General features: G+C 44.6%; 1 protein-coding gene across 6 annotated transcripts in view; it reads left to right on the top strand.

Annotated features, from left to right (window-relative positions):
- Window positions 1–1,004: 1,004 nt before the first annotated feature.
- The window catches only part of LOC124376415 (NACHT, LRR and PYD domains-containing protein 12-like), a 37,069-nt gene continuing 10,389 nt past the window's right edge, over window positions 1,005–27,684 (top strand). The window contains exons 1-14 of one of the 6 annotated variants that reach the window (XM_046835490.1): window positions 1,102–1,114; window positions 1,336–1,357; window positions 1,469–1,654; window positions 2,464–2,536; window positions 3,030–3,146; window positions 5,929–6,045; window positions 6,416–6,520; window positions 13,958–14,077; window positions 20,621–20,677; window positions 20,870–22,663; window positions 22,915–23,088; window positions 23,325–23,498; window positions 25,485–25,655; window positions 26,723–26,896. In XM_046835490.1, coding sequence (XP_046691446.1) covers window positions 2,493–2,536; window positions 3,030–3,146; window positions 5,929–6,045; window positions 6,416–6,520; window positions 13,958–14,077; window positions 20,621–20,677; window positions 20,870–22,663; window positions 22,915–23,088; window positions 23,325–23,498; window positions 25,485–25,655; window positions 26,723–26,896 — 3,047 coding nt within the window. In that variant the 5' untranslated portion in view covers window positions 1,102–1,114; window positions 1,336–1,357; window positions 1,469–1,654; window positions 2,464–2,492. Of the gene's footprint in view, window positions 1,115–1,199; window positions 1,358–1,468; window positions 1,655–2,463; window positions 2,537–3,029; window positions 3,147–5,928; window positions 6,046–6,415; window positions 6,521–13,957; window positions 14,078–20,620; window positions 20,678–20,869; window positions 22,664–22,914; window positions 23,089–23,324; window positions 23,499–25,484; window positions 25,656–26,722; window positions 26,897–27,684 lie in introns of those variants that run through there. The other 5 variants (XM_046835489.1, XM_046835488.1, XM_046835491.1 and 2 more) reach the window with 5 other exon arrangements.

A 27,684-nucleotide genomic window follows, 5' to 3' on the forward strand; every position in this document is an offset into this window, starting at 1 on the left:
ACAATCGATGATCTGCGGCAATAGCTATGCGACCTCTGCGCGCTAGAGGCCTGGTTCTACAATTTTTCAAATAATGTCCAACATAATAGCATAACTCTGTAGTAGAAGAGTCCGGGTGCTGAACTGGCCTGCCTGCAGTCTAGACCTTTCAGCATTTTGAAAATATTTGGCGCATCATTAAACGAAAAATACGCCAATAAAGACCCAGGACTGCTGAGCAGGTAGACTCCAATATCAGGCAAGAATGGGACAACATAAAACCTGAGCAACCGGTTGTTGACAGTGGTAAACACGGCGCAGGTCACAACCCCCGTCTTGAAACCCTCTGTGAGGTATATTTGTGAGCCTCAGGAGCCTCAGCGAGAACTGCGAGGAGTGCAAGCTCTGTCCTCAGAGATTGCCGCTCGGGAGTGGAGCGATGGCACTGACATGCAGCCGGCTCTCTCGGGAACAGACTTAGCGTTAGGAATTTGTTTTGCTCTTTTTTTTCAGACGAACATTTGACAGGCAATTCAACACATACACACAGAGCGCTTCGTAAACAAGCAGAAGCTGGCGCTTGCCTCGCTCCATGTGCATTTTAAACTTCCGGGTCATGATGTCACCCCGCTGGAGTTGACCAGCGTCCAATTTTTGACTGATTACACACATTATTTCAGAGCGTGAACACTCGGAGGCGTTCCCAAAGCGTTCTAACAGAAGGTTTGACAGATAAACACTTCAGAATACTTCTTCAGCTCACAAATAAATACATACAAAAAAATAAAATAAAAATGATATATGATATATATATATATATATATATATATATATATATATATATATATATATATATATATATATATATTATTTACAAAATATTTTAATGAAAAAGTTCTGATGTTTATTTAAATGATGATAATAATTATTATACAATTCTATAAATTATACAATAATATCAAATTACATCATCTGTTAAACACACACACACACACACACTTTTTTATCAGGCTGTATATTTGAATTTGATTCCATGTAGACTTTAATATCCAAGTTCAAGAATCTGAAATGACAAAGTGAAAGTACTTGTTTTTTTTCCTCGACGACATTTTGCAGAAGCAGCGGTTTTTTAACGGTAAGTAGTATCTCTCTCTCTCTCTCTCTCTCTCTCTCTCTCCCTCTCTTACTCTCTCTCCCTCTCTCTTCCTCTCTCGCTCTCTCTCCCTCTCTCTCTTTTAGAAAAAAAGAGAAGAATGTGTGTAAATGTGTGTATATTATGTGTAAAACAGCAATACTGAAAAGAAATGAGTTCTTGAGTTAAACTGCAGTAAATTCTCTTGAACAAACCGGAAAAAGGAAACAGGTGCAGTTGCTGCAGGTATAAAGCTTCTTCTGCGTCTCATTATTTCTATCATCTCAATAAACATTGCTGGAACATGTTCTTCATCCTGTTCTTTATTTGACAAACCATCTGAAATATTTGATTTAGATGTGAAACATGACTCGTTCAGAGCTTTTCTACACCTCATGAGCGTCTCACAAACAGAAGCTGAGAAGGAAGCAGGAAGGAAGTGAATTCAGCCTGAAGTTCTGAGTTACTGTGCAGAACATCACTGGGGGCTGCTGCAGGGTCGAGCAGCGTCACAAAAACAACAAAAACAACAATGTTTTGAAGGTAAATATATAAAGTGCATATAAAGTAAATACAATTATTTTCTTCACACATGCAACAGAAATAACAGATATTCCCTGATATACTGTATACCTCAGCTGTGTGAATATTTCAAATATACACAATATTTAGAAGAAACCCAACATATATAGAGCATGAAGGGCAGATAAAGTTTATCCGTGAGTTAGACGGAGTTGAGTATTTATTAGTATTTGTATTTGTGTGATTCAGACCTACATTCATTCGTTTATTTCCCCAATCTCTTGCTAAACCATGAATCCAGTTTCCACAGACGTCTCTGTAATAATGCAACATAACGTGTCAGCTGTAGTTTGTAGACATTGACAGAGAGCTATTTTGTCCCCTTGTGGATGTGTATGAGGGCCCAGTAGCAGCACGAGTATTAAAACATAAAAACACATGAAAATTATTATTATTATTATTATTATTATTATTATTATTATTATTATTATTATTATTATTTTAACCCTATTATGTATTGTTAAGGGTTGGGTGTGGCTATCAGGTTCCTCAGTTCAATCCAGAGCTTGAGTATAAATTAATGTTAGTTCCCAATTTTGTAAAATGCCCCCTGTTGCTCAGTAGCGCCAGTAGATGGTGATTTCTGTTGTTGTGAAAGGTTATTTTTATTAAATTATGATCACATAATAGTACAGTAGGTGATGCTATATTGAGTCGTCTGACCCAAAGATGTCCTAGTCTGCTACTGACCTGTGGATAAGATGTGGTTTGATGGTAAAACTACAATACAATTGGTAAATAATTACAATATCTGGATTTCCAATACACAGCTGTGACTCCATGAAGAGTGCGTGCAACCATGGACCCTACAATCGAAAATGCTGGCACATTACCTGGAGACAGGTAAGTGTTGCTGCATAAACGAATATCAGGATACAGTCACTGTGTTTGGAGAATTAACTTCAGTGAACTGACATCTCAATATAATATTCTGCTTTTGCTGTAATTTCTGCTGTTCTTACAGGACAGAAAGTTTCACTGGCAAAATCTGTACTTGAAACAATAATAGAAAAATCTATTTAAATAATCTTTTCAAAATACAGTGATCCTCCAGTTCCATAATTGTATTCATGATGTATTTCAAACACTCTTTTAACAGACCATGTTATTTAAACCCTTATTAGGACATAGACTTTAAATGGAAAGATGTTAAAAGATCAATTTCTTTCAAACAACGGGAGCGAACTTGTTACTAACAGATCTGAGGTGTCTTTTAAAATGTGACAGTTTAGTTTTATTGTAACAAAACATCTAATCAGTATTTAAATAAAGGACTGTGAAAGCACTTCAGCTACCAGATTACTGATATTTTGTGTGTATACTGTTGTGTATGCAGTCAAACCCAGCTAAAAAGATCCAACTCACCGGACGACAGCTGTGTCTCCATGAAGAGTGAATCCTCTATGAATTCTCCTCTGGAATTCAAGGATGGAGATCGCTCATCTGGACACAGGTATATAAAGAATATGACCTTATCTTTCAACCTGTCCATCACCACTGCAAACAGGAAAGGGCTCAGAGCCGTCCTCATTTGGGTGGAGAGAGAGAACTAACATGAGCACTGGAGTGTAAGATTATAAGTAAATGTTCTTTCAACAGTCTTTGGTATAAAAGTAGGAGCTACTGAGCTCAACATTTGTGATCATCACAGATCCAGCATCAGCTTCTCCATGCCAGAGCCTTTAAACACTTCAGGAAGTCCAATGTCAAAACTCCACACATGTAGTGAGATCCAATTGGCACTGGTACGTCTCTAGATGGTTCAGGATGTTTGCGAGTTCGGCATCTACTTCTTTAAAGTCCATAATCTTCATGAGGTGGGACGTGACTGGAGATGGAGCAACCTCAGGAAGCCTCAGGACGGAGAGAGAAAGAGAAGCAGTGAAGAGGAATTAGTGTAGCTGCTGTTCATGATATTAACAGCACAAGTTGATAATGTGCATGTGATAAGATGTTCTGGAGCACAAGGTTATGATGTGATGTGTGTTATGTGTAGAACTCGCTAAAAACATACGTCTTTAATCTGCACTTAAACTGGGAGAGTGTGTCTGAGCCCCGAACACTGTCAGGAAGACTATTCCAGAGTTTAGGAGCTAAATGTGAAAATGCTCTACCACCTTTAGTGGACTTTGCTATTCTAGGAACTACTAGAAGCCCAGAGTTTTGAGATCTCAGGGAGCGTGGCGGATTGTAGCATGTTAGAAGACTGGAGAGATACATGGGGGCCAATCCATTTAGTGCTTTATAAGTGAGTAGCAGTAGTTTGTAGTCTATTCGAAACTTAACCGGAAGCCAATGTAGGGACGATAAGATCGGGGTTATGTGATCATATTTTCTTGACCTTGTGAGAATTCTGGCTGCTGCATTCTGGACTAACTGAAGCTTGTTTATTAATGATGCAGGACATCCACCTAGTAACGCATTACAGTAGTCTATTCTGGAGGTCATGAACGCATGGACGAGCTTCTCTGCATCAGATATAGACAACATATTTCTTAGCTTAGAAATATTAAGGTGGAAGAAGCTGTTTTTGTAACTTGGTTGATATGATTTTTAAAAGACAAGTTGCTCTAAAATAACTCCCAGGTCTTTTACTGTTGAACTAGTGGTTACAGAACATCCGTCTAAATGCAGATTGAAATGCTTGAGCTTCTGTGTACTGGTTTTTGGGCTGATGAGCAAAATTTCAGTCTTATCAGAATTTAAAAGTAGAAAGTTATGGGTCATCCAATCTCTTATTTCCTTAACACACTCAGTTATCCGGGTTAATTGAGCTGTATCGCCTGGTTTAGATGAGATATATAGCTGAGTTTCATCAGCATAACAATGGAAGCTAATTCCATGCCTTCTAATAATATTTCCTAAGGGAAGCATGTATATTGTGAAGAGCAGGGGTCCTAGAACTGAACCTTGTGGCACGCCATAGTTCACTAGCATTAGCCTGGATAGCTCTCCATTTAAATCTACGAAATGGTAACAATCAGACAGGTAGGATTTAAACCAGCTTAATGCCTGTCCCTGAATGCCAATGTAATTCTGTAAGCGATCCAGGAGAAGATCATGATCTATAGTGTTGAACGCAGCACTAAGATCTAGTAAAACTAACAGCGAGATGAAGCCTTGGTCTGAAGCTAAAAACAGGTCATTAGTGATTTTAACTAGGGCAGATTCTGTGCTATAGTGGGGCCTAAAACCTGACTAAAACTCTTCAAAGATATTGTTCTCTTGCAAGTGGGAACATAACTGAGCAGCGACAATCTTTTCTAAAATCTTAGACATAAATGGCAGATTTGAAATTGGTCTATGTGGTTCTCCTTTCAGGATTTGCACAGACCATGTGGCACTTCAGTGGTTGGTGCCTTTTAAGGAACCTAAGGGGCAATTGGCTAGATGGCTAGAAGAACTTCAGTCTTTCAACTTCACAGTGGCTCATAGAACTGGGTCTCGCCACACAAACACTGACACTTTGTCTTACCGCATTTGTGCTGTTGAGGTTTGCCGACATTGTGAGAAGAGAGAGGCATGAGAAAACAAATTGAGTCAAGGGCATTTCAGGGTATCCAGGACACTCCGCCACCTCTGACAGGGGTTCTTCAGGAGTCAACACAGGAGGGATCTACAAGATCTTTAGAATTTTTGCTGTTCTTACAGGACAGAAAGTTTCACTGGCAAAAGTCTGTACTTGAAACAATAATAGAAAAATCTATTTAAATAATCTTTTCAAAATACAGTGATCCTCCAGTTCCATAATTGTATTCATGATGTATTTCAAACACTCTTTTAACAGACCATGTTTTTTAAACCCTTATTAGGACATAGACTTTAAATGGAAAGATGTTAAAAGATCAATTTCTTTCAAGTCAGCTCATTGCTCTTACATACTTTGTTGAATAAAAGGTACGAAAGAAATAAAGCTGTTAACATTGTGTGTATGTTGTTGTTCACTGTAACTGAGACAAAAAGACCAGTCTCCATAAACAGGAATGAATCTAAGATCCTCACAAATTCAAAGTAGAAAAGCCCTTATGTGAACATGGGCTATGCAGCAGGCCTCCAGTTTCTCTTTAGAAACAACGGGAGCGAACTTGTTACTAACAGATCTGAGGTGTCTTTTAAAATGTGACAGTTAAGTTTTATTGTAACAAAACATCTAATCAGTATTTAAATAAAGGACTGTGAAAGCACTTCAGCTACCAGATTACTGATATTTTGTGTGTATGCTGTTGTGTATGCAGTCAAACCCAGCTAAAAAGACCAGACTCACCGTTAGACAGCTGTGTCTCCATGAAGAGTGAATCCTCTATGAATTCTCCTCCGGAATTCAAGGATGGAGATCGCTCATCTGGACACAGGTATATAAAGAATATGACCTTATCTTTCAACCTGTCCATCACCACTGCAAACAGGAAAGGGCTTAGAGCTGATCCTTGATGCAGTCCAACCTCCACCTTGAACCAGTCTGTCGTTCCTACTGCACACTTCACTGCTGTCACACTGTCCTCATACATGTCCTGCATCACCCTCACATACTTCTCTCACACACCTGATATCCTAATACAATACCACAACTCCTCTCTCCACCCTGTCGTACACTTTCTCTAAATCCACAAACACACAGTGCAACTCCTTCTGACCTTCTCTTTATACTTCTTCATCAACATTCTCAAAGCAAATATTACTGATATTACTAATATTACTGTTATTTTGTGTGTATGTATGCAGTCAAACCCAGCTAAAAACAGTCGACTCACTGGTACACAGAAGTGTCTGTGCATCTATAAATTCTCCTCCAGAATTCAAGGATGGAGATCCCAAATCTGGACACAGGTAATCACTTTTTCATTAATTCTGTATGTGTTTTATACATAAGACAATTTTGGGAAAGTGCTAAGCTAGTCTTTCCAGCAGACTTTCAGTCTACCGTTCGGAAACAAGGGAACAGAACTAGTCACTGACAGACCTCAAGTTCAAGTTTATTTCTTTAGCGCTTTTAATATTGGATATTGTGTCAAAGTAGCTTTGAATTTAAATCTAAGTGAATTATGTGTATCGATCCCTGAGTTATGAGATCTAATGTGGCTTTAAAAATATGACTGAATTTGAATAGATGTAATTAAGTTTATTGTATTACAAAATGAAATCAGTAGTTATGGTCCAGTATTCAAATAAAGGCCTGTAGTAGGACTTCAGATATCAGATTACTGATATTTTGTGTAAATGCTGTTGTGTATGCAGTCAAACCCAGTTACAAAATTCAGACTCACCCTCAACCAGCCACTGTGTTTTCCTGAAGAGTGAGGCATTTGCTTATCATTCTCCAGATTTCAAAACTGATGGTTTTGGACACAGAATGAGGGACCAAATCCTTCTATGACAAATATGTCTGTCAGAAAGTTCAGGTTATAGGATCCAAGGCAGATGCAAAAGGAGCAGGGGAGAAAAGCTGTGCAGAGCTGAATCGGGAAGCCGATTCCGGGAGTCGATTCCGGGAGTCGATTCCGGGAGTCGATACCCGGAGCCGATTCAGGGAGCCGATTCACGGAGCCGATGTGCGCGGAGGGTGAGGATTCCGAGCCGGAAACCAGAGCGCGTTCAGCGCGAGCCGAAACCAAACGCGTTCAGCCCGAGCAGAGCAGAGCCGGAAACCAAACGCTGCTCAGCGCGAGCAGAGCCGAGCCGAAACCGAGCACGTCCAGCGAGCAGAGCAGAGCCGAGCCGAACCGGAGCGCGTTCAGCGCGAGCAGAGCAGAGCCGAACCAGAAACCGGAGCGCGTTCAGCGCGAGCCGAGCCGAGCCGAGCCGAGCCGGAGGACAGAATGGTCAGGTCAGAGACAAAGAACAAACAAAAGAACAAACAAGCAAAACAGAATACGCTGGAGAGTGATCAGGGCAAGCCTAAAGACAATCTGGCACTGACTGGAGGATTCAGGCGTCCTTATAAGTGCCAGAAAATCATACGCCATATCCGTGCAGCTGGTTGGGAGTGGGCGTTTCCTCTGTGATTGAGGCGGTAATGCCTGAAGTGCTCAAGCGGGCTGACAGTACCCCCCCGCCCAGGGCGGCCCCGGACGCCCCAACAGGCTGCCCCGGGTGGGCCCGATGAAAGCCAGCAATCAGGTCAGGGTCCAGGATAAAGCGGGAGGGGACCCAGGAGCGCTCCTCAGGACCATAGCCCTCCCAATCCACAAGGTACTGAAGGCCCCGACCACGACGACGGGAGCGGAGCAGGCGGCGCACGGTGTAAGCAGGACCCCCATCAATGACCCGGGCGGGCGGAGGGGGCCTGGCGGAGGGCACCAGGGAGCAGGCCTGAACGGGCCGAACCCTAGACACATGAAACGTAGGGTGGACCCGGAGCGCCCTGGGGAGCCTGAGCCGGAGGGCCACGGGATTGATGACCTTGGAAATGGGGAAGGGGCCGATGAAGCGCGGGGCGAGCTTCCGACAGGTGGCCTTAAGGGAAGGTCCCAGTAGAGAGCCACACGTTGCCCGGCACGGTGGCGGGGGCTAGGCACCGCCTACGGTTGGCCCCCTGGCAAAGCCTTATGCCATTCTTGAGCAGGGCTGCTCGGGCCATTCTCCAGCCTCGACGGCAGCGTCGGAAGAAAAGGGCGGCAAAAGGAACGGCGGACCGGGGTTCCTGGTTGGAGAAAACTGGCGGCAGAAAACCGTGGACCACCTGGAAGGGCGCAAGTCCTGTGGCAGCAGTGGGAAGAGTGTTATGGGCATACTCAATCCATAAAAGTTTGTCCGACCAGGAGGAGGGTTCCCGACTGCAAAGGAGGCGGAGACCGGTTTCAAGATCCTGGTTGAGTCTCTCGGTCTGTCCGTTCGTCTGGGGGTGAAACCCAGATGAGAGGCTGGTCGAGATGCCCAGGAGGCGGCAGAACTCCCTCCAAAACTGCGCCGAGAACTGGGGTCCGCGGTCCGAGACGATATCTCTGGGGAAACCATGGAGGCGGAATATGTGCTGGAGGGCCAGCTTGGCGGTTTCCTTGGCAGATGGCAGCTTGGGTAGAGCGATGAAGTGGCCCATCTTAGAAAACTGATCAATGACCGTCATGACAACCGTGTTGCCACTGGAAATGGGCAGCCCGGTAACGAAGTCCATGGCAATGTGCGACCACGGGCGTTTCGGGATAGGAAGGGGCCGAAGAAGACCTTGGGGCGGCCACGAGGGTTCTTGTGTTGGGCACAGTCGGGGCAGGCTGCGACAAAGTCCCGGGTGTCCTTTACTACGGAAGGCCACCAGAAGCGTGCCTTGACCAGAGACAAGGTGCGAGGCTGACCGGGGTGACAGAAGAACAGGGAGTTGTGACACCACTGAAGAACTCCAGGGCGGAGACCCTCGGGACGAACAGGTGACCAGTGGGGCAACCTCGGGACAGGGCCCCTGTCTTGGGCATTCTTGACCCGCCTCCTCCAAAGCGAGACTAAGGGTGTGGACCGACACAGACTTGGCAAGGATGGTCTCTGGGCATGGCTCCTCCTCCAGGGCATGAACCCTAGAGAGCGCATCAGGCTTGACATTCCGGCCCCAGGCCGGTACGAAAGAGAGAACCGGAAGCGGCCAAAGAAAAGGCCCCATCTAGCCTGTCGGGGGTTGAGTCGTTTAGCCGATTGGAGGTACTCCAGGTTGCGATGATCCGTCCAGACCAGAAAGGGGACCTCCGCACCCTCCAACCAATGGCGCCATTCCTCCAAGGCCAGTTTGACAGCCAGGAGCTCCCTCTCACCCACCGGGTAGTTACGTTCAGAGGAGCTAAGGCGCCTGGAAAAAAAAGCGCAAGGATGCAGGCGGTTATCCTCAGGGCAGACCTGGGAGAGCACCGCCCCCACTCCCACACCGGAGGCGTCAACTTCAACAACGAACTGCCGAGCCGGGTCAGGAAAGATGAGGATGGGCGCCTCCGTGAATCGCCGCTTAAGCTCCAGAAATGCCTCCTCAGCCTCAGGGCCCCAGAAGAACGAGCGGAGGGAAGACGTCAGGAGGTGGAGGGGTGCCGCCACCGAACTATAGCCCTTTACGAAGCGGCGATAAAAATTGGCGAAGCCCAGGAACCTTTGTAAATGGCGGCGGGAGGTGGGGGTCGGCCAGTCCCGGATTGCCTGGACCCTGGCAGGGTCCATCCGGATATTACCGGCCGAAAGCAGGTATCCCAGGAACGAGGTTTGTGAGGTGTGGAACTCACATTTCTCGGGTTTTACGTAGAGCCCGTTCTTGAGAAGTCTCTCCAAGACCTGACGCACCTGCCGGACGTGTTCGTCCATGGAATGGGAGAAGATCAGGATATCATCCAGGTAGACAAACACAAACGTATTGAGCATGTCACGGAGGACCTCGTTGACCAAAGCCTGAAAGACGGCCGGAGCGTTGGTTAGGCCGAACGGCATGACGAGGTACTCGTAATGACCGGCTGGGGTATTGAAGGCGGTCTTCCATTCATCCCCCTCCCTGATACGCACCAGGTGGTACGCGTTGCGCAGATCCAGCTTAGTGAAGATCGTGGCACCATGCAGGAGCTCGAACGCCGAGGCCATAAGCGGCAAGGGGTAACGGTTCCGGATAGTGATCGCGTTAAGACCCCGGTAGTCAATACATGGGCGTAGGGACTTGTCCTTCTTTCCAACAAAGAAGAAACCCGCACCAGCTGGGGAGGAGGATGGTCGGATGATACCTGCTGCCAGGGACTCCTGGATATACCGGTTCATGGCAGTCCTCTCCGGGGCTGATAACTGATACAGGCGCCCCCTAGGGGGACTGGCTCCGGGATGCAGTTCGATGGCACAGTCGAAGTGCCGGTGGGGAGGCAGGGAGGTAGCCAAGGCCTTACTGAACACGCGTGCAAGGCCATGATAGACCTCAGGAACCGACGCGATATCGGAGTGCTCGGGAGTGACAGCCGGCAGTGGTTTGGGTGGAGGAAGAGCAAGGCAGTGGCCGAAGCAATGCACACCCCAATCAAGAATACGCCCTGTCATCCAATCAACACGTGGGTTGTGTTTCTGAAGCCAAGGGAACCCGAGCATAATGGGGGCTTGGGGAGAGGAGATAACCAGGAAGGAAAGCCACTCCCGATGTCGTTCCCCCACTGACATGAGCAGAGGCTTAGTGCGGTGCGTGGCCCGGCCCAAAAGGCTGCCGTCCAGGGCTCTGATCAGCAGAGCTTCAGGCAGGGGTTCCATGGGAACCAGCAGTTGCTGGGCAAGCTTGAGATCGATGAATTCGGCATCAGCCCCGGAGTCAACGAAGGCAGCCAACTCCGTGCCTTCGGGGCCAACCTGGAGGTGGACCAAGATAGTGGGTTTGGAGGGAGTGGGGAAGGCGTGGCTCGTGGGTGCTCCCTCCTTTACCGACGAGCCTTGCCTTTTACTGGGCAGGATGCGGCCATATGCCCTTTACCTCCGCAGTAGAGGCATAGACCTAGAGACCGACGTTTCTCCTTCTCAGCGGGGGTCAGGTGGTGGCGTCCTATCTCCATGGCCTGCGGCGGAGAGAGAGAACGGGTGCCAGAACCCGAAACACGAGGAGGGGAACCGCTCGCAGTTAAAGGACTGTGAGGATCTAGGCTCTGAGCGGGGTAACCACGCTCCCGGCGGCGTTCCTTTATGCGCCGATCGATGCGTGTAGCCAGTGAGATCAGTGAATCCAGATCCTGGGGTGGATCACGAGCGGCAAGTTCGTCCTTAACAGCAGAGGAGAGGCCCTGGAGGAAAGTGTCATAAAGCGCGATGCGATCCCATCCGCTGTCAGTGGCCTGGGTCCGGAACTCAGCCGCAAACTCCGCAACAGAGCGATGCCCCTGTGCGGCCGAGACCAGGGAGCGGGCGGCATCTTGGCGTGGCGTAGACGTGCCAAAGACCTTCCGGAGTTCGGCAGAAAAGGCGGCGAACGATCTGCAGTTGGGTCGATTCCGGGAGTCGATTCCGGGAGTCGATTCCGGGAGCCGATTCAGGGAGCCGATTCACGGAGCTGATGTGCGCGGAGGGTGAGGATTCCGAGCCGGAAACCAGAGCGCGTTCAGCGCGAGCCGAAACCGAACGCTGCTCAGCGCGAGCAGAGCAGAGCCGAAACCGAGCGCGTTCAGCGCGAGCAGAGCAGAGCCGGAAACCGAACGCTGCTCAGCGCGAGCAGAGCCGAGCCGGAAACCGGAGCACGTCCAGCGCGAGCAGAGCAGAGCCGAGCCGGAGGACAGAATGGTCAGGTCAGAGACAAAGAACAAACAAAAGAACAAACAAGCAAAACAGAATACGCTGGAGAGTGATCAGGGCAAGCCTAAAGACAATCTGGCACTGACTGGAGGATTCAGGCGTCCTTATAAGTGCCAGAAAATCATACACCATATCCGTGCAGCTGGTTGGGAGTGGGCGTTTCCTCTGTGATTGAGGCGGTAATGCCTGAAGTGCTCAAGCGGGCTGACAGTGTCTGATTAACCCTTTAAAGTTGTGATAGTTTTATAAGTACAACGACAAGTTAAATTGTCAAATGTGTCCTTGTAATAATTTTGAACCGGGGGGCATTGCTTAGTAATTGGCTGGAGTTATTAAAGAGGATAAAAGTTTAAATGATCTGTAAAATGCACACTAGTAGAGGACCCAGAAGCAGGACTCACACACAGGACTGCAGTGAACAGAGTTTTTTCTAACGTCATTGGGAAAGAGTGATGATGAGAGAATATAAGATTATGTGAAGTAGTCTTGGACAGAGGTGGAAATCAAAACCAAATATCCAGCAGGAGAGTTGAGGTAGTTTTCGAGGGCCACAAGGGAGGGAGCAAGAAGGTGAAATTCACAGACCTGGGAAGTGCTGAAACTGTGGCTAAAATTTGGGTTGCTGGCAGGAGAGTTAAGTGTTCAACAAAAGAGACGTAGGTGGTGAACCGTTTCAGGTAAGGCTGGTGAGGAATCCTAGGATGTAACAGGGTGACCTGTCCCTGTTTGCTCTTGCAGCACTGGCATACACATACACAGCCCATCTTAGCTTTTTCCTTTGCTGGCTGCTGTGCTGATATGGGTGCAAACACATGCCACATTAGCACACCAATTTTTAGACACCCATACACTTCCATGTTGCCTCCCTGATAGCCACTAATTCTTATAATTAATAATAATTAATTATAATTCTTTTGTTATTACTTAGCAGTGAGATGATCTTCTTCTCTTGGCTGTTCCCAGTAGGGGTTGAAACAGCGGATCATCCGTCTCCATATTACTCTGTCCTCTACATCTGCCTCTTTTAAACCAATTACTTGCATGTCTTCCTTCACCACATCCATAAATCTCCTTTTTGTCCTTTTTTTTTTTTTACCTCCTTCCTGGCGGCTTCATGCTCAGCATTCTTCTCCTGATATACCCCATGTCCCTCCTCTGCACATGTCCAAACCATCTCAATCTGGCTTCTCTTACTTTGTCCCCAAAACATCCCACATAATCTGTCTCTTTATTAAACTCATTTCTAATCCTGTCCATCGTTGTCAATCCTAACGAACATCTCAACATCTTCAGCTCTGCTACCTCCAGCTCCACCTCCTGTCTTTTACTCAATGCCACTGTCTCTAATCCATACAACATCTCAGGTCTCACCACAGTCCTATAAACTTTTCCTTTCACTCTCACAGATACTCTTCTATCACAAATCACTCCTGCCATCACTCTTCTCCACCCACTCCACCCTGCCTGCACTCTTTTCTTCACTTCTCTAACACACTCTCCATTACTTTGCACTGTTGACCCCAGGTACCTGAACTCCTCCACCATGTACTCTGTCTTACTCCTACTGACTTTCATTCCCTTCTCTAAATGCATACCTCCACCTATCCAGGCTCTTCTCAACAAGCTCCCTACTCTTACCACAAATCATCCACAAACATCAGAGTCCACGGAGCCCGATGTCTGACCATGTCCGTCAACCTGTCCATCACCACTGCAAACAGAAAAGGGCTTAGAGCTGATCCTTGATGCAGTCTAACCTCCACCTTGAACCAGTCTGTCGTTTCTACTGCACACGTCACTGCTGTCACACTGTCCTCATACATGTCCTGCACCACCCTCACATACTTCTCTAACACATCAGACTTCCTTATACAATACCACAACTCCTCTCTCCACCCTGTCGTACGCTTTCTCTAAATCCACAAACACACAATGCAGCTCCTTCTGACCTTCTCTATACTTCTCCATCAACATTCTCAAAGCAAATAATGCTGATATTCCTGAAATGACTAATATTACTGTTATTTTGTGTGTATGTTGTTGTGTATGCAGTCAAACCCAGCTAACAAGATCTGATTTACTGTTAGACAGCCACCGTGTCTTCATGAAAAGTGAATTATCTATGAATTCTCCTCTAGAATTCAAGGATGGAGATCCCCAATCTGGACACAGGTAATTACTTTTAAATACTTTTCGTTAATTCTGTATGTGTTTTATACATAAGACAATTTTGGGAAAGTGCTAAGCTAGTCTTTCCAGCAGACTTTCAGTCTACCGTTCGGAAACAAGGGAACAGAACTAGTCACTGACAGACCTCAAGTTCAAGTTTATTTCTTTAGCGCTTTTAATATTGGATATTGTGTCAAAGTAGCTTTGAATTTAAATCTAAGTGAATTATGTGTATTGATCCCTGAGGTATGAGATCTGATGTGGCTTTAAAAATATGACTATGAATTTGAATAGATGTAATTAAGTTTATTGTATTACAAAATGAAATCAGTAGTTATGGTCCAGTATTCAAATAAAGGCCTGTAGTAGGACTTCAGATATCAGATTACTGATATTTTGTGTAAATGCTGTTGTGTATGCAGTCAAACCCAGTTACAAAATTCAGACTCACCCTCAACCAGCCACTGTGTTTTCCTGAAGAGTGAGGCATTTGCTTATCATTCTCCAGATTTCAAAGCTGATGGTTTTGGACACAGAATGAGGGACCAAATCCTTCTATGACAAATATGTCTGATTAACCCTTTAAAGTTGTGATAGTTTTATAAGTACAACGACAAGTTAAATTGTCAAATGTGTGCTTGTAATAATTTTGAACAGTGGGGGGGGGGGCATTGCTTAGTAATTGGCTGGAGTTATTAAAGAGGATAAAAGTTTAAATGATCTGTAAAATGCACACTAGTAGAGGACCCAGAAGCAGGACTCACACACAGGACTGCAGTGAACAGAGTTTTTTCTAAGGTCATTGGGAAAGAGTGATGATGAGAGAATATAAGATTATGTGAAGTAGTCTTGGACAGAGGTGGAAATCAAAACCAAATATCCAGCAGGAGAGTTGAGGTAGTTTTCGAGGGCCACAAGGGAGGGAGCAAGAAGGTGAAATTCACAGACCTGGGAAGTGCTGAAACTGTGGCTAAAATTTGGGTTGCTGGCAAGAGAGTTAAGTGTTCAACAAAAGAGCAATAGGTAGTGAACCGTTTCAGGTGAGGCTGGTGAGGAATCCTAGGATGTAACAGGGTGACCTGTCCCTGTTTGCTCTTGCAGCACTGGCATACACATACATACACAGCCCATCTTAGCTTTTTCCTTTTGCTGGCTGCTGTGCTGATATGGGTGCAAACACATGCCACATTAGCACACCAATTTTTAGACACCCATACACTCCATGCTCAGCATTCTTCTCCTGATATACCCCATGTCCCTCCTCTGCACATGTCCAAACCATCTCAATCTGGCTTCTCTTATGCCGCCCTTAGTCACAATCCGAAGGCCGAGGTTCTTTTACTGATGTTTATTAAGCTTGACATCAACACCGACATCAACACTGTAGAATTCACACCGTAGAACTGAATAAAAAGGATAAATATACAAAATACATTCAGTTACAAAGAAAAACATTAAATTTAAACAGAAAATAAACTTACATACCACTTTGCCTGCTTATAGACTAAGAGTGGTAACTTCTTGCGAAAACTTTTAATTAAACATATCTTCTTAACAATAAGCATAGCAGCTTTCAATGCTCATCGTGGCTTTCTCTTGCATGCGGTGAACAGGAAGTGACCTGTACCACCAAGTATGATAGGATATGTATTAATATAACCCAAGACAAAAAACCATCACATAAATCTTGAAAAATTAAAAAACCCAGACAAATATACACATTATAAAAAATTTTGAATTATAAAAATAAAGAAGTTAAACTAACAAGAAAATAACCAAAATATATGAATACTTAATTGTGAAAGTGCCACCTTGTGGACATGTCATAGTACAAAAGGAATGTTTATGACTGCAGATACATCTCTTACTTTGTCCCCAATACATCCTACATAATCTGTCCCTTTATTAAACTTGTTTCTAATCCTGCCTATCGTCGTCACTCCCAACAAACATCTCAACATCTTCAGCTCTGCTACCTCCAGCTCCACCTCCTGTCTTTTACTCAATGCCACTGTCTCTAATCCATACAACATCTCAGGTCTCACCACACTCCTATAAACTTTTCCTTTAACTCTCGCACATACCCTTCTATCAAAAATTACTTCTGCCGCTTTCAGTGTCTAGCAATAAATAATTCTACACTGGTACACCAGATTACAAACTTGTTATGAATCTTATACGTGCAGCTACTGGAAGCCAGTAAAGGCAGCGCATGTCACGGTCCTCGGTTTCGCAGCATGCGCTTCCGGGTCGGTGGCCATTTTGAGGTTTTTCCATGCTGCCCTGCATTTAAGGACTCTATGAACTCTCCCTCTTTGCCGGATTATCTCTTTGCTCTGCCCAGATTTTGTTGGAGATTCTCCTGCCCTTTTTTCCTGGTTTTGCCTGTTTGTTTTTTGGATGTTTTTTTTGGTTTCTCTCTCTGTTTTGTTTCCCTGCTTTGCCTTTTGATTTTGATTATATTTGTTCTGTGTTTTTGCCTGAATTTCTTTGCTGCATGTTTGGACTATTAGATGTGTTTTTGGACTTTTGTGGGGTGTTTGTTTCCTGTATTGTTTGTTGGGATTTGCACAGTTTTTCTAAAAAAAAATACTCTTTTTAAAGCCCTCTGTCAGCATCCTGCATTTGGGTCCCTCCAGCCAGCCTTCTGACAGAATAATTCGGCCAAAATAGACCCCGCAGATGCTCAGGATATGAGAACTGATCTAAACACCTTGGCTTAGGTATCGGCTTCCCACAACCAACAACTCCAGGATCAGGCCTCAGCACTCCGGGAGCTCATGCAACGCCTGGACTGGTGTAAACCCCGGCTGTGGTGGCTATGCCGAATGAGAGCACCTCACAGCAGCTATTGGCAGTTCCACAGTCCCAACCAGCCCCAGCTACGGTTACCCCTTGAGAGCCTCACCTAGTCCCGCCTGCATGTTTCTCTGGGGAACCTGGAACTTACCGCTCCTTCCTCACGCAATGCAATGTCATCTTCCAGCTTCAGCCTTCTTCATTTCCAACCGAGCAAGCCAAGGTGGCGTATGTAATATCCTTGCTGACCAGAAAGGCCCTGCGATGGGCTACTGCCAAATGGGAGAGCCAGTCCGTCTTCTGTTCTTCTTCTACCGCCTTATCGGAGGAGCTCCATAAGACCTTTGATACTTCCACTCCCTGGCAAGATGCTGCCAGGGAGGTCTCTTCTCTTAGCTTTGGTTCTCTTCAGGGTAGTCGCTCGGTTGGCAAATACGCTGTGGATTTCTGCACAGATGCCGTCGACAGCAGTTGGGACTGCACCGCGTTGTACGACACCTTCCTGCGAGGCCTTGCTACGGAGGTAAACGATGAGCTGGCTGCCTGGGATTTACCAGTTAACTTAGATGGTCTAATCACTTTGGCCACCAGGATTGATCGGAGGATTCGGGAGCAACGCGATGAAAAGCAGTTCCAACACTTTGATCAAGGTCCTCAGTTCCCGGCTCATCGGAAGACCCCTCCATGAACAGCCCTCTGTCCAGAACCTCTGACTTCACTTCACCTATGGAGATATGGCACCGCCATTTATCGCTCACAGAGAAGGAGAGACGCCGCTCAGAGGGACCGTTGAAAGGGGAGCCCACGTTGAGCCAACCACTGCCTGTCTCCTCCAAACCACTTCTTAAAGTAAAGATCTGCATTAGAGACCAGACCCACGAATTGGCGGCATTCGTGAATTCCGGAGCAGACTCTGAATTCCTGGATGAGAACCTGGTCCGTCAATTGGGCATCGAGACTGAATCACTGCTCGCCCCCCTGCAGGTCCAGGCCTTAGATGGGCACACGCTTTACCAGGCATCTCGCTGTACCAAGCCACTGCTAGTTATTATTTCTGAACACCAGGAGTGGCTCTTGTTCCTGATCATCTCCTCGTCCCATGCTCGTGTCATGCTTGGTTTTCCCTGTTTCCAGAAAAACACAACCCCCATCTTGATTGGAACAGTGAAAGAGTCTTAGAATAGGGGGTGCCCTGCCAGACCCGCTGTCTCAACCCAACCAGCCCTGCACCTGTCCCGTCACGTCAGGAGCCTCAACCTGATCTTAGCTCTATCCGGACTGTCTACCATGACAGCAAGGGGTGTGGCAAGGGGTGTGGAGAGGGAGAGCAATCTCAGGAAGAAAGTAAGCAGCAGTTTGTGGCGGGTTCTCTATGGCGTGGGTTATTGCCAGAACAATAACCTGAGAGTTATATAATAAAGGACAGCATGAATGGTTATGTTTGTCAGAACTATATATATATATATATATATATATATATATATATATATATATATATATATATATATATATATATATATGGTGGTTGGTGGTTCTCTGACCTTACCCCCTCCTCCAGGGATGGCTTTTGATGCCCTAACATGGTTCTGGGGAGGCCTGCATCCTCTGGAGTATATGGAGGGTTGGTCCAGCACTTCGGGGGATGCGGATTGTTAGTAATTCTGTGGTTATCTGTGGCAGAGGGAGAAAAGGGTTTTAGGAGTGACACATGAAATGCTGTACCTGGGAGGGAGGTCGAGCCGATAGGACTCATCGTTAATACGCCTCAGTATAGTGAACGGCCCTATGTAACGAGGACTGAGCTTTCTGCATGGCAGTCGGAGGTGTAGATCACGGGTCGACAATCATACATTGTCTCTTTGGTTGGTAGAGAGGAGCCTCCAATCTCCGAGGATCTGCAAACCTTTCCTGGTCCTAAGAGCTCTTTGTAGCTGGGTATGTGCAGATTTTCAGACTCTCTTGCTCTTTCATCAACCGCGGGGACGGTTCTTTTGTCCAGGGAAAAAAAGTGGAGGTTGGAAGCTGAGTACACCCTGGAAGGGAGTTGGGCCAGTGGTTTCTTGGCATAGGGACTTCTGTGTGTACTTGGCCCACGGGAAGGAATCGGATCCAGCTGTTCTGATCCTGGTGGCATCATCACTTCTCCAGCTTCAGGTAGAGGTGGTGTTCCTGTAATCGTTTCAAGACTTGGGTGACATGGCACCAATGTTCAGTCAGACCTCAAGAGTATATAATGATGTCATCGATGTATACGATTACGAATTGATGGAGCAACTGTCTAAACACTTTGTTCATTAAAGTCTGGAACACCACTGGAGAAATGAAGATTTTATATGGCATGTATCGTTTAAAGATTCATAATCACACTCTTGATATCACCCAAATGAGGATGGGTTCCCCTTTTGAGTTTGGTTCTTCTAAGGTTTCTTCCTCATACCATCTAAGGGAGATTTTCCTTGCTACAGTTGCCATAGCTTGCTCATCAGAGGTAAATACACATCGTTCACCTTAACTGTTAAATTATGTAAAGCTGCTTTGAGACAATGTCTGTTGTGAAAAGCGCTATAGAAATAAACTTGACTTGACTTTACTTTACTTTACTTGACTTGAATTGATGGCATGACCCAGTATTCATAGTGCCCCAAGGGGGTGATGAAGGCCGTTTTCCTTGTGTTCTAGGAACAGAAATCTAGATGGAACAATCCTATTTGTAGGGATCTCACCCAATCACGTCCTAAAGGCCTCCCCTGTATCAGTCTGTATGTCGAGCTCCTGAGCCCCTCTCTCACGGGCCAGCTGAAAGTGCCCTATGCATTCTTGGAAGATTAAATTTTCCTGAGGAGCCCGAATCTACAAGGGCCAAAACTAGTAGTGATAGTGTAAGAGTATTGATTTTGTTAGGCAATTTTGATATGTGGTTTTCTCAGAGGTGAGGTTTACGGTACTCACCAATGGACGTGGGAGTCTGACAAGGCACTTTTGTATAAAATCACCACAATATAGGCATGCTCCAGCCGCGAGGTCGCGCTCTCTCTCTCTTCTCGATAGCCGTTTTTTGGTACCGATCTGCATGGTTTTTGGTTCTAAAATGAAAGGAACGGTGGGGTGGAGTGATGGTTCAGCCTCACAGGAATGACTGGCGGCCAGCCACTGGGAGACACGTATAGCTCAATGGATAAATGCTTCTATTCCCAGCTCTTCGTCATATATTCCCGTAGCCATCTTGATGTTCTGGTTTTGCCCCTGATGATACACGCCGAGTAGGGCGGTTTCATTGCAGCCGCTAGTGCCGGCCAGCATGCCACATTGGAGGCTATACTCCATTAGTGAGAAAGACCCTTGGTGGAGATTAAAAAGTTTGTCGGCTGTAGTGAGTGCCCCTGTGGCTACACTGAACACCTCAGCGAAGTGACTGGTAAAATTGGAGTAGGAGGTGGTAATGGCACTATTGGGGTTCCATATCGCTCTAGCCCATGACAGAGCCTTCACTGTTAACAGCAAAATAAGAAACGTGACCTTGGAGCGATTGGTGGGAAATTTGGCAGGCTGCATTTCAATGTAGGGATTGACTTAATTGATTGATTGAGTGTTTGAGGGGGGTTTCTTCTCATCTAGTAAAATCAGTTTTAAAATATATCCAACAGGAGCAGTGAACTTTTCATTCTGCAAAAACAGTCGCTAAATCATGTAGCATAATAAATAAAAAAATGGTTGTATAAGTGTGTGATCATATAATATTTTTCACAGTGCCCTAGAGCGAGTGACAGAGAAAACAGAACAGAAGATCAGAATCAGAGATACAGGGTAAAAACAAACTCAAGACTGTGCCCATTAGAGTGGTATTATTAGTATTATTAAAATAATTATTAATATTATAATTATTGTTGTTATTATCATTATTATTATTATATAAGATTTTCAAATGTATATTTAGTAGTTTTAATTTTACAGAAATTGTGCTTAATAATTCACCACATGTCTATTAACTTTTGCCAGGTATACATCTGTAACCACTGGACCTCATGTTCAGGAGAGATGCAAATTAAATCTGGTAAAGAAGTTTCAGCACTTGAATGAGGTGATGACAAACCGGAGAAACCCAACACTTCTCAATGAGATCTACACAGATCTCTACATCACAGAAGGAGACAGTGGAAAAGTCAATAATGAACATGAGGTGAGACAGATCGAGGCAGCATCCAGGAGAGCAGCAACAGCAGAAACACCTATTAAATGCAGTGAGATCTTTAAGCCCTTATCTGAAGAAGACAAACCCATCAGGATCGTTCTGACAAAGGGAGTCGCTGGCATTGGAAAAACAGTCTCTGTGCAGAAATTCATTCTAGACTGGGCTGAAGGGAAAACAAATCAGGATGTTCTGCTCATATTTCCACTTCCTTTCAGAGAGCTCAATCTGATGAAGAATCAAAAACGGAGCCTGGTGGAGCTTCTTCACTTCTTTTTGAAGGAGCAAAAAGAAACAAATATTTCCAGACTGGACAAAGTTCTGTTCATTTTTGATGGTTTGGATGAGTGTCGTTTCTCTCTGGATTTCCGGAACACAGTGAGATTGTGTGATGTAACTGAACCAGCATCAGTAGATGTTCTGCTGATAAACCTGATCAAAGGAAACCTGCTTCCCTCTGCTCTCATCTGGATCACCTCCAGACCAGCAGCAGCTGATCAAATCCCCCCTGAGTGTGTAGATCGAGTCACAGAGGTACGAGGGTTCAATGACCCTCAGAAGGAGGAATATTTCAGGAAGAGGATCAGTGATCAGAGCCTGAGCAGCAGAATCATCACACACCTGAAGTCATTAAGAAGCCTTTACATCATGTGCCACATCCCAGTCTTCTGCTGGATTTCAGCCACTGTTCTAGAGAGAATGTTGGGTGAAGCAGAGAGTGGAGAGATCCCCAAGACTCTGACTCAAATGTACACACACTTCCTCATCATTCAGACCAACTTCATAAGAAAGAAGTACACAAAGAGCCAAGAGGCAGATAAAGAAATGCTTCTGAAACTGGGGAAACTGGCTTTTCAGCAGCTGATGAAGGGCAACCTGATCTTCTATGAGGAAGACCTGATGGAGTGTGGCATTGATGTGAAAGAAGCATCAGTGTATTCAGGTGTGTGTACACAGATCTTCAGAGAGGAGTTTGGGCTTCACCAGAGTAAAGTGTACTGTTTTGTTCATCTGAGCATTCAGGAACATCTCGCAGCTCTGTATGTGCACCTGACTTTTATTAATGAAAAGAAAAATGTTCTGAAGAACAATCTGTTTTATAAAATTTTAATGCTGTTCAGGAAACCCAAGATGTCAGATGTTCACAAGAGTGCTGTAGATCAGGCTTTACAGAGTAAAAATGGACATCTGGATCTTTTTCTTCGCTTTCTTCTGGGTCTCTCACTGGAGTCCATTCAGAACCTACTACAAACCATAATGACACAGACAGGAAGTAGCTCTCACAAAACACAGGAAACAGTTGTTTACATCAAGAAGAAGATTAGAAAAAATCCCTCAACAGAGAAATCCATTAATCTGTTCCACTGTCTGAATGAACTGGAAGATCATTCTCTCGTTGAGGAAATCCAACTGTACCTGCAATCTGGAAATTTACAAAAAAGCAAACTGTCTTCTTCTCAGTGGTCTGCTGTGGTGTTTGTGTTACTGACATCAGCACAGGAACAGGATGTGTTTGACCTTAATAAATATAGCAGCAAACACTGTACATCAGAGGAGGTTCTACTGAAGCTCCTGCCTGTGGTTGCAGCATCCAGAAAAGCTGAGTAAGTAATGTTGACTATGACTGTTACATTGTTCATGTTAGAAGCAGAGGAGATGGAAGAACTTTAGCAGGCACTGATGGACCTTAAAGCTCTTTAAAATCAACAGTGATGCAGGATATCTGTGCAGCATGGTGTGATATGAGCTAGTTAAATGTATGTTATATTTAATATTTGTATTTTGGGAGGATTTAATAACATTTGATAATGTACACTAGTGCTGATGTAACCTGTATTTTTGTATTCACTTTCAGTTGTAGTAATTGTGACCTGAAAGAAAAAGGCTGTTCAGCATTGGCCTCAGTGCTCAGCTCTGAATCCTCCAGTCTCAGAGAACTGGATCTTTCTAAGAATAAACTCAGAGACACAGAAGTAAAGTGTATTTCAGCTGGACTGGGGAATCCTCACTGTAACCTGGAGATACTGAGGTATAGTAACATCATCTAACTGAAATTGTTGTTCCTCTGAAACAGAAGTACAATAAATATAATTTATTTGACTGATATTGTGTATTTGTATCTGTTGCTCTCACATAATTAATTATTAAAACCATGTATTTCATAGTGATTAAGAACTGCAGTGTTACTCTGGTGAAAAAGTTCCTGCTGAACTGATCTGTGTGTCCTGAACTGAGAGTGAAGTGTGTGTCATTGTCTCTCTGCAGCTTGTGTTATTGTGGTGTCTCAGATGAAGGTATTGCTGCTCTGACTTCAGCTCTGAGATCAAACCCCTCACATCTGAGAGAACTGGATCTGACTGGGAATTACCTAAGAGACTCAGGAGTGGAGCGTCTCTCTGATGTACTGGAGAATCCTCAATGTAAACTGGAGATACTGAGGTAAGATCAAGAGTCACTTTCACTAATAGTAAGACTAAAGCAGATGTTGAAGTTTCAGCATCAAATATTGAGAAAGCTCCAGAGATAGTTGTTCTTCTGGAAGATTATCCTCTCTCCAAAGAGAAATGCTGGAGCTCTTTCAGAGTAACCATCAGGTTCTTGTGGTCACCTCCCTGGCTTAGGCCCTTCTCCCCGATTGCTCAGTTTGGCCGGGCGGCTCCGCTCTAGAAAGTGTCCTTGTGATTCCAAACGTCTTCCATTTATGGATGATGTAGGCCACTGTGCTCATTGGGATCTTCAATGCTGCAGAAAATTTTCTGTCCCCTTCCCCAGATCTGTGCCTCGATACAATCCTGTCTCAGAGGTCTGCAGACAATTCCTTGGACTTCATGGCTTGGTTTGTGCTCTGACACGCACTGTTAACTTTGGATTTACTATAGACAGATGTGTGTCTTTCCAAATTATGTCCAATCAACTGAATTTACCACAGGTGGATTCCAATCAAGTTGTAGAAATACATCATCAATCAAGGATGATCAGTGGAGACTGGATGCACCTGAGCTAAATTTTGAGAGTCATGGCAAAGGCTGTGAAAACTTAATTTTTAGTTTATTTTTTTAGTCGTAAAAACGGGATGTGACGAGCGGGAAAGGCCCTGAGGGAGGAACTCGGAATCTCTCTAAATATCTTAGGCACATAGGCATTACCACGTAGCCTTGATTGTACAGAGGGGGTTGCTCCTTTATGAGAACCCATGTGTCCTGAGCCACCACTGAAAGGGTCTCATGTACAGGAGGCCAAGTGGAATAACACTGGACGCAGCTGCTATGAGACCTAGCAGTTTTTGGAACTGCTTTACTGTGAGTGGTTGGCCTTTTCTGAGCTTTCTGACGGCCGTAAGGATAGGCACAATGCGGGCAGTAAAGAGCTGCACGCGCATCGTGGTCGAATCCCATAAGACGCCAAGATAGGTAGGTCTCTGTAATGGAGAAAGAACACTGTTTCTGGCATTCAGCTGAAACCCCAGAGCCTTCATGTGAGCAAGATTGATACTCTATGCCGGTCCACTAACTGCTCTGATCGAGCTTATATCAACAATTTGTCGATATAATTGAGTATGCAGATGCCCTAAGTCTCAGGGGAACCAGAACCGCATCGACACATTTCGTGAAGTAGGGAAGACGAAACCCAAATTGAATTGAATAGCCTCATTGAGGCATGTCTGGCAGATCTTACCTGGCTGCCAGGTAGTTCCTTAAGGGTATCAGTCTCTCAAGACTGATCTCTGATATGCCTAGAGCTTAAGGAACAATGCGACACCCGGGGAGATAGGTGGCCAGCATATTCTTTACCCTGGGGCATCGACCCGTAATCACACACTTCCAGTCCCACTACATTGGAGGACAACCAGTATAGGAACTAGAAGAAGAGGTGGGCCGAATATGGCTTTACCCAGGACTTGGAAACCTCGATGTGCAGGTCCTGAAAGGAGGCAGACCCCGATACGGAGGTTGCGCCGAGTGTGCGCAGAATATGCATTTAATCTGCAGAAATATTTAGTGTGTTTTGGTCAAATGTGTTACATATTGATCACACACAAGGAGGAGCTGCAAGTTAGAGCAATAAAGGATGAAGATGGAAATGTGTTGACTAGTGAGGAGAGTGTGTTGAGAAGATAGAGGGAGTATTTTGAGCAGTTGATGAATAGGGAAAATGACTGAGAAAGAAGGTTGGATGGTGTGGAGATGGTGAAGCAGAAAGTGGATAGGATTAGTAAGGAGAAAGTGAGAGCAGCAATTAAGAGGATGAAGAGTGTAAAGTCAGTAGGACCCAATGACATACCGGTAGAAGCACGGAGATGTTTAGGAGAGATGCAGTGGAGTTTTTAACAAGATTGTTTAACAGGATTTTGGAAGGTGAGAAGATGAGGAAGCCTGAGGAACTGAACTGAGAGAGTGAAGTGTGTGTGTCATTGTCTCTCTGCAGGTTGTATGATTGTGTCTCAGATGAAGGTTGTGCTGCTCTGACTTCAGCTCTCAGATCAAACCCCTCACACCTTAGAGAACTGGATCTGTGTAAGAATAAACTCGGAGACTCAGAAGTGGAGTGTCTCTCAGCTGTACTGAAGAATCCTCACTGTAAACTGGAGATACTGAGGTAAGATCAAAATTGCTCTCAAATGTTGTCGTTTGAAATCATTTACTACTCTGTCAATTGTATTATTTTATAATGAAAGTGAAATCTTATTGGGATCAATTGCAGTGTGGAGAAGATAGAAGTGATGTTCTGGGTCTAGTAAGGCTTTTGCTGCTGCTTTCTGGACTAACTGGACCTTATTCATGCGTTTCCTGGAACATGCAGGCAGCAAAACACTAAAATGATTCAACTGTGTAGTAACATTTCATTTGATATCTTATATATGAAATATTTAATATTTTAAATAATACAGCTGTCATAGTAAAACTATCTACATAAACTTCAAACTAAAGCCTGGAGTCAATAATCACACCAAAATCTTTAATCTGAACCCTTATTTCTAGCTGCATGCACGTTTAGTAAAAGTATCTCTGTTTGTCATAATAAAGCAGGAAATTATCATCTGTCTATTGTTCTTTACACTTTCTTCAATTTTATAATGCTGTTGTTTCTTATCTGGCTTTGCTGAGAAGGTCTATAAGTGGAATAACACTTCATAGGAACATTAAACTAATACTAAGAACAGTCTCCCTTTGCATTGATAACATCCTCAATTCTTTATGACATGGATTTCACAAGATGTAACATTCCTTTTCCATGAAGGAGATTTTGATCCAAGTTGACATGATTGTAACACGTGTATAGACCAGTGTATAGATTTAGAAGGCCATTGTGTTAGATCTTTCCAGATGTGACAGCCTTCAAGTTCTTATATTCTGCTGAGTTTTAAGCGCACAGTTCACATCTCTGGTTTATGGTTTGTTGTTCTTGGACCACAATCAGGAGACCATCATCACTGCTGACTGGGACTCAACTGTCATATGACATATCCTGCCAATGGAAGAGCAGACAAAAGACACACACACATACGCACACATGCACACACACATGCGCACATATGCACACGCACACACACACACACACACACACACACACACACACACACAGACACACACATATTCACTGCACACACAGTAAAAAAAGTATTTTCGTTTAAAAAATGTGAAAATGTCATTGTCTCTCTGCAGGTTGTGTGGTTGTGGTGTCTCAGATGAAGGTTGTGCTGCTCTGACTTCAGCCCTGGGATCAAACCCCTCACATGTGAAAAAACTTGATCTGACTGGGAATACACTTGGAGATAAAGGAGTGAAGTGTCTCTCTGCTGTACTGGAGAATCCTCACTGTAAAGTGGAGACACTGAGGTAAGATCATCATAGTTACTGATGTTTAGGATTGCAGTGATTAGTCAAAATAATGATTTACAATTGAAATAATTTCTTAGTATTTTTTAATAGCTGACCACACTGTTAATACTGTATCATATAACACTAATAAAAAAATATCAAAGCTAAAAGATTATTTGTGCTGTCCAGTGTTTAGTTTTATGGTTACTGCGTTTTCCTTTTGTAAAACTAAAATACAATAAACAACACTCCTATAGGTTATGAACAAATGATCGTCAGGCATATCTTTCTCCATCACTGTCTGCAAAGTGAATTGAAACCGATTTTGCAGACTGACAATTAAACAAACTTAACTAGCTCTGCTCATGTACAGAAAATGTCAAATTGGTGGCAGTTGTATATCCTGACCTGACAATAGACAGAACACTGTCTCATAAACATTGTCACACCAATATTAGTTTTGTTTAAACATTCACATTTTAAATATGTTTAGATTATTAAGTTATTTCTCATAGGAAAGAAGAAGTACATCTGTAATACTTTCACTGTCAGCACTTGAAATTACCTTTGTAAGTGTCAGGGATCCACCTGCCACGCCCCTTTTTGTGGCTCTCATGCCTCCGCTCTCCTGGAGCTCCAGGCTTAACTATGCTCACCTGGGGCTCATCATCACTCCACCCCGCTTCTACATAAGCTCCTCACTCTCACTCCCTCCCTTGTTCGTTATTGAATGTGTGGGTTCTATGTATGTGTTAGACTTTACGTACTGCTGTATGTTTGTGTTCCGGGTTTCACACAGGACTCTA

This window comes from Silurus meridionalis, chromosome 22, assembly GCF_014805685.1.
Source record: "Silurus meridionalis isolate SWU-2019-XX chromosome 22, ASM1480568v1, whole genome shotgun sequence".
In the NCBI taxonomy this organism is placed as follows: Eukaryota; Metazoa; Chordata; class Actinopteri; order Siluriformes; family Siluridae; genus Silurus; species Silurus meridionalis.